This window comes from Podarcis liolepis (assembly GCF_965112155.1).
Source record: "Podarcis liolepis genome assembly, chromosome: 14".
Taxonomy (NCBI): Eukaryota; Metazoa; Chordata; class Lepidosauria; order Squamata; family Lacertidae; genus Podarcis; species Podarcis liolepis.
In genome coordinates, this window is record NC_139569.1 from 53,768,337 (window position 1) to 53,780,717 (window position 12,381).

General features: G+C 46.1%; 1 protein-coding gene across 2 annotated transcripts in view; it reads right to left on the reverse strand.

Moving 5' to 3' along the window:
* Window positions 1–4,001: 4,001 nt before the first annotated feature.
* CSPG4 (chondroitin sulfate proteoglycan 4) overlaps window positions 4,002–12,381 on the reverse strand; it is a 111,233-nt gene continuing 102,853 nt past the window's right edge. For both annotated transcript variants that reach the window (XM_083475497.1, XM_083475498.1), the window contains 5 exons: window positions 9,612–9,810; window positions 9,171–9,305; window positions 8,600–8,766; window positions 7,820–8,000; window positions 4,002–7,385 (listed from right to left, as the gene is read on the reverse strand). In XM_083475497.1, coding sequence (XP_083331623.1) covers window positions 5,425–7,385; window positions 7,820–8,000; window positions 8,600–8,766; window positions 9,171–9,305; window positions 9,612–9,810 — 2,643 coding nt within the window. In that variant the 3' untranslated portion in view covers window positions 4,002–5,424. The remainder of the gene's footprint in view (window positions 7,386–7,819; window positions 8,001–8,599; window positions 8,767–9,170; window positions 9,306–9,611; window positions 9,811–12,381) is intronic.

Here is a 12,381-nt window from a genome sequence, read left to right on the forward strand (position 1 = left end):
TGCACCTGCTTTTTTTGTATTTTGGTTTTCCACCTTTGCCACCTGAGGGAGTGGCCTTATTTTGCCTAATGGTGGAGCTGGCGCTGCAAGCCCATGTGTTAAGAAAGGAAACATTGCAGAAGCTGGAGAGGACTCCAATCTGTGCCTACCTTATCTCCAAAGTCATCTGGATTTCCTCTTCTTGCAAAATGTGAAGGTCAAATAACGCTGCTCTGCCTCTTCCTTTGAAGACAAGTTCCTGCTCCCTCTGAGAAATTTTTACATGACCATGCGTTTTTGTTAAAAAATAGCCCATTTTTATTCCAGGCATTCTTTACCTTGTTATAAATTACTCAGTCCATGTGAAGCAACATCTGATAGACTTATTTTCAGGGATGGATTTAAGTCTGATGAGGCCCTAAGCTTCTGAAGGCAATGGGGCCCTTTACTTACATCATATGAGCCTACACAACACAAAACACTCTTGCTGTATGTAGGTTTTATTTTATTTGTTTTTTATCTTATATTTTGGAAATGTACATCCAGGTTTTTTTCCTTTAATTTTTTAATTTTTGGGGGGGCCCCCAAGAGAGTGGGGCTATAGCTTGTTTAGCTTATACATAAATCCAGCACTGTTTTTTTTTAGTTTTAAAAAACCAAATAGTCAGGTTTAGCTTTTAGGCATGGCTTCCTTCTGTCAGTCTCTTGTATTCTTCACCTGCCCACAAAAAACCATACTCTGCTTCACGCTGGTAGCAAGAGGGGATATTTCCATATCACCAGTGCCTTCAGAAAACAAAACAACAAAATCTCATGACTGGGGGAATGGGTGGGTTCAAGGGCGTAGGAAGGGGGACGGTGGGGGCAATTCACCCCAGGTGTCATCCCCGAGGGGGGTGACAAAATCCCCCTGGGTGCCGATCACCCCCCCCCCCGGCAGCTCACCCCGCCTCTGGGTGCCTGAGCGGCTAACTCCGCCAATGGAAGTTACTGGAAGCAGGATTAAAAGAAGTCTTTTTTCCAGCTGGAACAGACCAGAACTCAGTCCCAGCATCTCTCAGGTGGGCACCATTGCCCTTTGAGAAGAAAATTCAGGGTGAATTCCGGCATCTCTTTGTCTAGAAAAATAGCACTGAAAAGTGTGTACAGTTGCATGATTTGCACCATGCCACTTTAATCAGTCATGGCTTACCCCCAAAATCCTGGGAGTTGTAATTTGTGAAGGGTGCTGAGCATTGTTAGGAGCCCTCTGTGTGTCTCTCAGAGCTCCAATTCTCAGAGTGGTTTAACAATTGATCCCTCTTCCCTAGGGAACTTTGGGAATTGCAGTTCCGTGAAGGGAATAGAGATTCTCCTAACAACTCTCAGCACCTTAACAAACTAAAGCTCCCAGGATTCCTTTGCAGGGGGGCGAGGCGGGGCGGAGATGTGCCTGTGGCATCATAGCACTTTAAATGTATGGGGCAGTTGGGACCTGTTTGCCTCTCATTGACTTTGAGCCTGAACCACATTTAGCTTGTTATTTTTCTCAATTGGGATTGAAGCAGGTTTGGGGAGAAATTCATCAGAATCCAGTGTTTCATAAGAACTGACAGGAGAGATAAGGATTGAGACTAATGTTGTGTGTACACCAGTGGTGGGAACATGAGTGTGGCCAAGATTTTTGTTGGGGGAGGGGGCAGAACCGATGTGATTGGTCAGTTAGTTAAGCATTTCTATTGTTTTACTTGATCTAGGGTGGGTAGTACTCATACCAATGAAGCTTCATGTGATGGGAAAGGAGATTCCGATTAAACCTCAGGAAGAACTTTCTGACAGTAAGAGCTGTTGGACAGAGATTTTAGAGTTGGAAGGAACCTTAAAGGTCAACAAGACTCCATGCAGGAATCTTTTCAGTGTAGCATCCCTGGCCACATCCACACCATACATCTAAAAGCACATTTAACAGTAATGCCCGTTGTTTAAAGAATCCTGGGAACTGTAGCTTCCCCACCACAGAGCAACAATTCCCAGCACCCTTAGCAAGCTACAGTTTCTGGGATTCTTTAAAGGTGTGGTGTTTTTGGTCTGGTGTGGAGATGCCCCTAAAGGTAAAGGTGAAGGTACCCTTGACCGTGCCCCTAGCCTCTATTTAAACACTCCCAGCAAAGGAGAGCCTTTCCAAAATGGCCCATTCCATTGGGAAACAGCTTTTTAGGAAGAATCTCCTAATGTTTAGCCAAAATCTTATTTCTTACTATTTCCACCCATTGGTTCTGGTTCTGCCCTCTGGAAGAACAAGCACAAGTCTGCTCCATCTTCTCTGGTGGCCTTTTGGCTCTTTGAAGGCAGCCATCATATTTTCCTTTAGCTTGTCTTCTCCAGGCCAAAACATGACCAGCTCCTTCATCTCTTCTTCACAGGACCTTTTTGCCTAAGGAGGCCTTACCCACAGCCCATGTCTGAAGCACAATTAAAGCATATGACTTCCCCAAAGAATCCTGGCAGCTGCAGCTTGTTATGGATGCTGGGAATCATAGCTCTGTGAGGGGCAAACTACAATTCCCAGGATTATTGGGGGAAAGCCATGTACTTTAAATGGAGAGTATGGATGCAACCCTCAATCACATGACACAGTACCCTAGTCAGAGTTTTGCGGGGCAGCTTTTTCCTGTGTTACCCACTCAAGAAAACCCAGAAATTTTGTGATAAACTCGGTAGGGAACCACTGTAGGACAGCCAAAATATAACTACAGCCTAATATAGATGCAAAGCTATGCCATTGCATTAAATAGTTAATAAAACATAATGAAATTTGGCTCATAGGTGGGACACTTAAAAGCATGAGGAAGCTGTGCACTAAGCTATAGGTAGAATGTTATAGTGCCACAAAAAGTGAAAGGACTAGAAAGCTGATTTTTAAAAAATAAAACTGGAATATTCAAGGATGGGCCTGGAATCTTCAAGAAGGAACCAGGTCTCTCATCCAACAGAGTCCTAGAACAAAACGCATCACAGTTCCCTCCCTCCTCCTGGAATGTTAATTGGCAGGAGGGGAAACCCAAGAGCACAGTGGGGTCATGTGCCATATGCCATGTTTGTTTCAGAACACGTGACTGGAGCAGAGAGGAGCAGATGGTGCTTCGGCAGCTGCTTATGATTCTTAGCTTCACCCCCAAGAGGGCTGTTGAAGTGAAGGCACAGCCACACCATACATCTGAAGCACTCTTATGCGACTTTAACTGCCAGGCTTCCCTCCCATTCCCACTAAAGAATCCTGGGGACTGTAGCTTGTGAAGGGCAGAGAGTTGCTAGGAAGTACAGTTGCTAGTACCCTGAACAAGCAAGAAACAATAGCTGTTTCAGAAGTGGTATCTCTGAGTACTTTAAATGCATTTTGTGGATGGGACCTAAGTGTGCATGGGCATTTCTGTAGACGTGCCCCACTTGAGGGAAAGTTGTGCCTGATTAAATCACTGAGAATAGGGCTAGTGCAAGTGATGTCCCTTGCATTCCACACACTGGTCAACTGGACTAGCAATTAAATCTTAACACTGGGAGCTTGTCTAGCACTTTAGCAGTCATGCAGAATCCTGGGAGCTGTACTTTGTTAAAGGTGCTAAGAACTGAAAGTTTGTGAGGTCAGTACCCTTACAAACTACAGTTCCCAGGATTCTTTGGGGGAAGCCATGACTGCTCAAGCACTATAGGAGTGCTTTAAATGTATGGTGTGGGTATGGCTTGGGAAAACACCCATGTCCTCTGGCATAACTGAGGCTTAGGGGCATGCCTGGCAAGCCTTATGGTACAGACTGCTCTGTCCTCCAACTCCTCGCCACCACATCCTGCCTTCTATGATCTGCCACCTGAGTCAGGACTAACTCAGTCTGCCTTATGGTAGGCTTGGCTCCAGCTCAGAAGCTCAAGGCAGGGAGAAACAGGAAAGAAAGGACGGCTGCCTGCCTTTCCTAGCAACCTGGTTTTCAAAACCATGTGGACTCTTGTCCCATGAAAGCTGATGCAATTGTAAATTTTTGCAACCATTAAGGAGAAGGCAAGAGTGTGTTTATTTATGGAAGCGATGAAAAGCGGCAGCCGTCTGAATATGACCCTTGGATGAATGGAAAAACCCACACAGGACTACAATTGGTTTCAACTCCCTTGTGGAGACTATCAGAGGTCACAAAGAAAAAGGAAAAATATGTGAAGCAGCAGCAACAAGATGATTGGATCCCTTTCGGAACTTGAAATATGGGTACCCCCAACAAAAAAATTAAAATTTGGCTTTGTAATTTGGAATTAATGTGATTTGATTTGATTTGATTGGTCTGTTAATAAAAATTGTTTTTTAAAAAAACACCATTAAGGTGTCACCAAACTTTTCCCTGTGCTGTTGCTGCTGCTTTGTCTCTTAAACTACAGCGGACTAGGGGGAGAAAGTCACTTTTGGATATTGATTGTCTTGTCCCATGGTTGTTCCCTGTTGTTGTTTTTAATCACATGTATTTGGGGCGACAGCATAATCCCACCCCTGCCTCTAGGGCTGCCAGGCCAGGATATCTCAGTGGCTAAACCTGAGACCTAGGGATGGCCCTGCTGATGTCACAAGTGCAGCCCAGTGCTCCCTCACACCACTGATCCCTGGAGATGGAGGTTGTACATTGACAATAAAGGTATTATTATTTTTAATTTGGAGAGGCGAGGAGGGATGAGAGGGGAGCGGACATCCCCAGAGAGTCTGCAAAAATGTCCCACCAGTTTCTGCTGGGTTGAAGCTTGCAAGCTGCACACAAAGTCTTCTTAATAAATAACATTTTTTTTCAAAAAGCACTCTCATCCCAATTATTCTGTGACACCTTCACTCTCTGAAAAAACAGGATTCTGAAATCTGCATAAATTAGATAAATGTGTATGCTTTCTCTTGTTTTGCATAATTTATCTGGCAGCACTTAGTATTCTGCATAATTTATTTGAGCTTCTGCTAGTCACGAGGAGGAGCTATGTGAGCACACTGAAGCTCCACTCATGAATCCTTGGAAACCGCAGTTGGTTCCTCTTTTGGGTTCTAAGATTTCCATATACTTTCAAGCACATTGTTGCATTGATAAGAACTTTAAAACTGCTTTTAAAAAACAACAGAGGAAAGCTTTGATTGTTAAGAGGAGAATCTGCAATTTTCTATTCTCCCTTGAAAAATGTACAGCCTTGTTAGGGTCTCACTTATTTCATTCCAGGAGACTTCCCTGCCATTGAGCCAACATCTTTGAGGAAAACCAGGTCTGGAGAATCAGGAAAGAATTTGACCTGTGCAGGAAGGGCTTCCTTGAATCTCAGGGACTGTGTCATATATAAATCAGGCAACAGGAGGAGGCAGAGGAGGAGAAAGAGGTGAGATAATCTTTAGGAAACCATGCAGCCCATGGTGCTCCACCTCAAGACAGGCTATTTTGTCCCTCGCTCCAGTCCTCAGACCCAGTACTGACTGTTTTTTAAGGCTGTGTTGGGTGTCCTACAATATTGGAGCAGTTCTGGATCCTGCTGGCCTCCTGGCCCTACCCCCTTTGAGTTGGGTCCTGCTCCTTTGGCCTCCAGTGTGTTGACCGTTGTCAAAGGGATGCCTTGGTTGGGATCTGTCTTCCGGAAAGTCTCCTGGTCAACCAATGTACCATTTTTGTATTTGGGGGGTGTGCCTTGGACATTGTGCTTACCAGTCTTGTTCCGTTTGTGGAGGTAGAACAGTAAGGGCAGGATCAAAGCCAGAAGCAGAAGGATGAGGCAGATGGGGAGAATGATGCTGAACATATTGGCTTCAATGAAACTAAGGAGTGTGCTCCTTTCCGTAGGAAATGCACTGGTAACTGTTATGTGCCCAGCCCATGCTGTTGGACGAACATGTGTCTCACTGGAGTTATACTCAGTGTTTTCTGGCTCTGGGCGCCTAGTTGTCAACATCTGCAGAGAAGGGGTTATGCTTTGGGTTGTAGGGTTTTGGCCCCCTTCTTGGAAATCAGGCACTTTGAGCAGTTTCACTCCATAGGCTGTTGAGGAATTGAAGGCCTCGGTGATGTATGCCATTGATTCCACAGCAGGGGGCACCCCATCAGCCACCAACTCAAACAGAAAGCTGTCCTGCTGGAGGTTTTCCTGAGAGTCTTCTCTTTCCCATATCTCCACCCCAACTAGCCCTCCCTCAAGATCCTGCTGGGTGAAGGCATCAGTGGAGATGGGCTGGTTCCTTTTGTCTCTCGAGAGTTTCACAAAATGGCTCCCTTGGGGTGCTCGGAGGATTTTGAAGGCTGGGATGCTCTTGGTCCTGCTGCCCAGTTCACTTGCGTCAAGGATGTCAGTGTTGAGCTGGACGGTGGCTCCTCTTGGCCAAAGGATATCCTGTTGGGTTTTGACCAAGGCCTTGACCATTACATTCACAATGCCTGAAATGTTGACATCTCCTGCTGTGGCAAGGAACTGGAATTCATCTTTGGGGGAGATGAAGTCAGTGAAAGTAAATGTCACTTCTCCATTGTCCACTTGGCTCTGTGAAAAGTCCCTCATGGGCTTTTGGTTGACATTGACCTGACCAAACTGTGGGTCCCTGATGAGTCTATAGATGGTATTTTGCTGCTCTTGGCCTGAGGCCCCCAGAAGGTGCTTGCGAGACAGGAAGGCCATGTTGACACCCTGTGGTATCTCCAACGGGATTTGATTTGTTGCCCAGGTGGTTGCTGGAAGAACTATGATTTCCAAAGAAGTTAAGATGGGTGGATTGTGTCCATCGGAGATAGCAAGGTGTAAGACTCCAGAAGAGTCCGTTCCATTGGCGATGAACCTCAAGTGCCCTGCGTTGATGTCTGCTTGAGTAAACTGGGTAATTGCCACCTGCGTAGCATGGATATTGACTACAAAGCCACTGGATGACCCAGAAAGGATCTTGTACTTGATTTCTTCAGGAAAACTATCAGGATCCATGGTGTTCAGTTGTTCCTGAGAAAGCATTGCAGGGGAACCCTGGAGGACCTGCAGAACCTGGCCTTGGGTGAGCAACACGGGTGGCATTTCATTTCTGTCACTCACTGTGATGTTGAACATCCCAGAAACGACAGGCTCCTCCCCTTCTTGTGGGGCCTGAATAGATCTCTCTGTGCTGGGCCGGAGCCAGGCTTTAAAGCTGAAATGATCACCCAGGGTGCTGGGTCCATGGTGGGCATATTCCAAGTCACCTGCAGCAAGATCAGACTGGAGGAAGTAGGGATGCTTTTTATCAACTGGTCCATCGGCAACGGACAGGGTCCCATGGCTGGGTAGCTCCGTCACCAGAAATATCACATCATACGATGCTCTTCTGGAGGCAGGTTCTTTAGCAAGAAGGTTAGAAGCATCTAGTAATGAGATGTTGACCACTGCACTTTGAGCTTCTGAAACAGTGAGGCCTGGGAGACAGTGGAAGAAAAAAGAAAGAAAAAAGAAAAAAGCATGATTACAGAAAGGTTGCAGCTCATCTGGAAAGTAAAATCAAGAGAGCAATAAGAACATCAGAAGGGCTTGCTGGATCAGGCCAATGGCCCATCTAGTCCAGCATCCTGTTCTCACCATGTGGGCTTCTGTTCTCTGAGAATTCAAAGGATTTATTTCTAGCAAATGCCCCCTCATCTCCCCAGATTTTACTAGAACTTAGTCATCTTTATGCACAGGGACATCACAGCACATGCCTTTCCTAGGAAGGAGCAAACTTTTCCTTCACAACAGCTCTCTTTGCTGTGATATCTGCTTTGCAGGGGGTTGGACTAGATAGCCCTCTGGGTCCCTTCTAACTCTACAATTTGATGATTCTATGTGTGTTTTGGCATCTTGACTCTCCTTTTACCTTTGTTTCTCCACAGAGTGGAGCTGTGAGGACAGCTGATGTTGAAGGAGACCAACACACCAAGGACATACAGGTTTGAGATCATGGAGGGAGAAGAAATTCGGAAGTGGAAAGTGTCCTCAAGAATCCAGAAAGGTTCCTGTGGCATTTCATGCTGATATGATATTACCCCAGCATCCACCTGATTGGATAAGTGTAAGAAGGAAACTGGGTTAGGCACTCTGTGAAAGCAAACCAATAATGTCTTTGTATTTATTTTGAAGAAGAACATACATTTTAATAACACACTGGGGAAAATAAAAACCTGAACCAAAACCAAAATAAAAATGCACACACACAAATAATGTATTTGGGTAGTTTCAGTCACACTCCCTGCAAAACATGATTATTATTATTATTGGTGTTGTGGGGTAATAACATTTTATAAAAATATTTGTTTTATTAATAAATATCATGTTATTGTCCTTGAGGTCTTTCTAACCTTCCCTTAAAGGTAGGAGGTTAGTAAGAATTTCAGATAATAGTATCTCTTACTGGAGTCTTTTAAGATATGAAATAATTTTTTGCCACTTAATTGAAAATGAATCTTTGTTTGTCCTCAAGTATACCTTGATTTTTGAGTTTTTTCCTGCAGTAGCTGTAGACCCGTCAACCCTTACTGTCCATGTGGACAATGGCCAGACTCAGTTTACTCAGTAAACATTGCTTCCTGTGTTTCTATTCAAAATCAAGGTATGATACCATGAGGGACATCAAGAAAGAAGCGGCTAAGACTTCTACCTCGTCTTGGGTGAAGTTGCTCAGCTGCCCTCTGTCCTCCCACTTCTGGCTGTTCACCAATTTGCCAAAGCCTGGAGGCTGTTCTATGATGTAAGAGAGCGACTGGGCTTCTGCCTCATCATTGGTCACTGCTTTCAGGTTCTGGCTCCTGATTGGCTGAAGAGAGCCTGGGAAAGAAATGGTTAGGAGGTGCTGAGCATCTGAAGGTGGTGTAGTAAAAGCTTCACCCACAGTTTCACTCCTAAAGAAACAAGAAAAAAGTGTTCCCCCAAAGTTTTGAGAGGTTGTGTGATATTCTTTAGCATTGCTAGAGGTGGGACTCGTGGATCATTGGGGTCCGTTCCAACTGTACAATTCTATGACTCTGTGTAAATTATGGAAATTTTACAGAAAAATTTGTGCACATTAAAATGCTGGTGAATTCTCACAATGACTTTTAAAAAATGCAGTCTGGGGTGGGGAAGTGGAGAGGTGAGCTTAGGTTTAGAAAAAAATGAGAAACTGAGAGAAACACAAATCAACAGATTAGCTCTATCCATGCTCCCATGTAGTTGCCTTGCAGATAACTTACCCGGACACACGATCAGATCTCTCTTGCTCTCCAGAGTGATAACCAGTTTCTTTTTGGCGCTCACAGCAAAGAAGTGCCCGGGAGACATGTTCTCCCCATCAGACAAGTCAAAGGAAAAGCCTCCATCCAGGGACCCTGTAGAATGAAGCCCAGGATGTCAGGGTCTGGGAGAAGACATTCCTGCACTTACTTACCTACTTGGTGGTGGAGAGCTGCAGCACATACTTTGCCTTCAGAAACTCTCAGGTTTAGTCCCTGGCATCACCAGGAAGTGGAGGGGAAGACTCCTCTCTATAGGCCCAGAGAGCAAGTGCTAGTCAGTGTTGATAGTCCTGAGCTAAGATGGACCAACGGTCTGATGAGGTATAAGAGAGCTTCCAATGTCCCCATGCCCTAATTTCCCCATCCACCTAGCTTGCTTTCCCTCCTTCTGCTGCATACCTTCATGGATGAACTGAACAAGCTGGCTGTTGATCTGGGCCTGTGTGAACCGTTGGACCGAGGTGGTAGGCGATGGCTTCAACACAACCTTTCCATTGATAGGTGTCCTGATGGAATAAATGACTTCCTCTGGAGGGCTGTCTTCATCTTCACTGCTGAGGTGTTCAGGAGTTATCTCTGCTGTGCCACCCTCTTGCATCTGGCAGGAAGGGTCCAGAAATCAATGGAATGGATTGCCAAAGAGCCATTCTCCTCATTGTTGAGAACCTGTTCCACATTCCACCACCACTAGAGGGGTTGTCATAAGAACATGAGAACCTTCTGGATCAGGCCAAAAGCCCAGCTAGTCCAACATCCTGTTCTCACAGTGGCCAACCAGATGCCTATGGGAAACCTGCAAGTAGGACCTGAGCACAAGAGCTCTCCCCCCACTTGTGGTTTCCAGCAACTGGCATTCACATACAGTGGTACCTCGGGTTAAGTACTTAATTCGTTCTGAAGTCCGTTCTTAACCTGAAACTGTTCTTAACCTGAAGCACCACTTTAGCTAATGGGGCCTCCTGCTGCCGTCGCACCGCCACTGCACGATTTCTGTTCTCATCCTGAAGCAAAGTTCTTAACCTGAGGTACTATTTCTGGGTTAGCGGAGTCTGTAACCTGAAACGTCTGTAACCCGAGGTACCACTGAAAATGTCCTGAAAAAAGGGAACACCCTGTTTTTCCCCTCAAGAGCATGGTGGCTATTTTGGGTATTGTGATCTCTTGTGATTTTGTGCTGAGATCTCATCCAGCCAAAAATGCTTTTTTTAAAGGCCATGATATTGTGGAGTGTGGGATGTGAAACACAAGAGCAGTTAAGTACAACATCACTAGAGTGGACATAAAAGGGGATGTCTGGACCAGCCAGTCAGAACTTCCTGTTTCTCCTGCCTGGGACAGACTTCCTCTGCATGTGACTAGAGGTGGGCGTGACCTCACCTGCCCAGGTAACAAAAGAACAGGACTGGTCCGCCATCTCTCTCTCTCTCTGACCACATTCGTCGAAGAAGCAACATCTGCTTAGCCTAAGATGCTTGCAGCCAAGAGAGGACAAAGGAACTGTCTTCTTATGGGATAGTTTCCAGATGTATATTACTTTTCTAACTTAAGTCTGCCTTCTGGGATCCAATTGTGAACAGAATGTGTGAGTAAACTCTTTTTTTTGCTTTTATAGAAGACTGTGTCATGTCTATCTTTTTATGAGGGACTAAAGGGGAAATTATGGGAGGCGGGTGGCGCTGTGGGTAAAACCTCAGTGCCTAGGACTTGCTGATTGTAAGGTCAGCGGTTCGAATCCCCGCAGCGGGGTGAGCTCCCGTCGTTCGGTCCTAGCTCCTGCCCACCTAGCAGTTCGAAAGCACCCCTAAGTGCAAGTAGATAAATAGGTACCACTTTATAGCGGGAAGGTAAACGGCGTTTCCATGTGCGGCACTGGTACTGGCTCGCCAGTGCAGCTTAGTCACGCTGGCCACGTGACCCGGAAGTGTCTTTGGACGGTGCCGGCTCCCGGCCTCTTGAGCGAGATGAGCGCGCAACCCTAGAGTCGGTTACGACTGGCCCATACGGGCAGGGGTACCTTTACCTTTTTAAAGGGGAAATTACCCAAAGGAAAACTTATTATAGGCTTGCTTTAGCGAACCTAAGCAAACACATCTGCTGTGCAAGTTTAAAAAGGGGAATGTTACTCTGCTAAATTGTAGAATTTGTAAAACAAGTTGGAAAGGATATAATCAAACAATATATCCTCTCCTGCATCCCTGAACATTCCCACATGGAGCACTGCAAAACGTGAGAGCACGGCCCTGAGAAAAGTATGTCTGTTAAGCTCTGTGATCTTGTGCTGGTCTCATGACTCGCACGGGAGTATGGACAGGAAGATGCACATTCTGGTTTTTAGACGCAGCATGTTGAAGGGAATGCATTCAGAGGCAGAGTAGCCCTTGATAGCCTTGTCCTCCATGAATTTGCTGGCCTATTTAGGCCCATTGACCCATTTGGATTTTCAAGCAAGTGACGTGGAGGGCATCCCCTCCGGTCACTTTTTTCCAGCCTCTGCAAGATCTGCTACCCCAGTTACCCTGAGATACAGAAAGAGAAAACACACAGATTACTTTTCCAAAAGACTGGGGTAAAACATTGAGTATAATTAATGCCTGGATGACATCCGTGAGTCAGATCCTCCAGGGAAGCCAGGGAACCATTATCACCCTAAGGGTCTCACTCCCTCAGACGAGGGAAGAGCATCCTGCTTCACTGCTTGAGGTGAAACGGAAAGTGCCGCTTTGTGCTCTGCCCCATCTACCGGTGACTTGGGGAAATCAGAGAATTTGCCCCAAACAGATGCGGTGTTTCCCCAAAATTGGCACTGATGGCAAGGCAGTGGGGCGGTAGGAGGCAACTGTGGGTGTGCTGCTGGAGGGGACTTCTAATGCCTGAAGCAGTGGTCTCCTCCTACCAAATGTCTGGGCCAGCAGTGGGCAGGGCATGAGGCAAAAGTGAGCAGGCAAAAGATGTAGCACTTGCTTTGTGCATTTGGGTGCGTTCTGGCCCCACAAAAGTCAGAGGTTTCAAGGACACATTTCTAGCCAGGAGGGGAGAGGGGCTGCTCTTGTGCTCAAGTCCTGCTTGCGAGCTTCCCATGGGGGCATCTGGTGAGAACAGGATGCCAGGCTAGATGGGCCATTGGCCCATAGTGCTTGAAGAGGGAGCACCGAAAAGCCAGCAAGGGAAT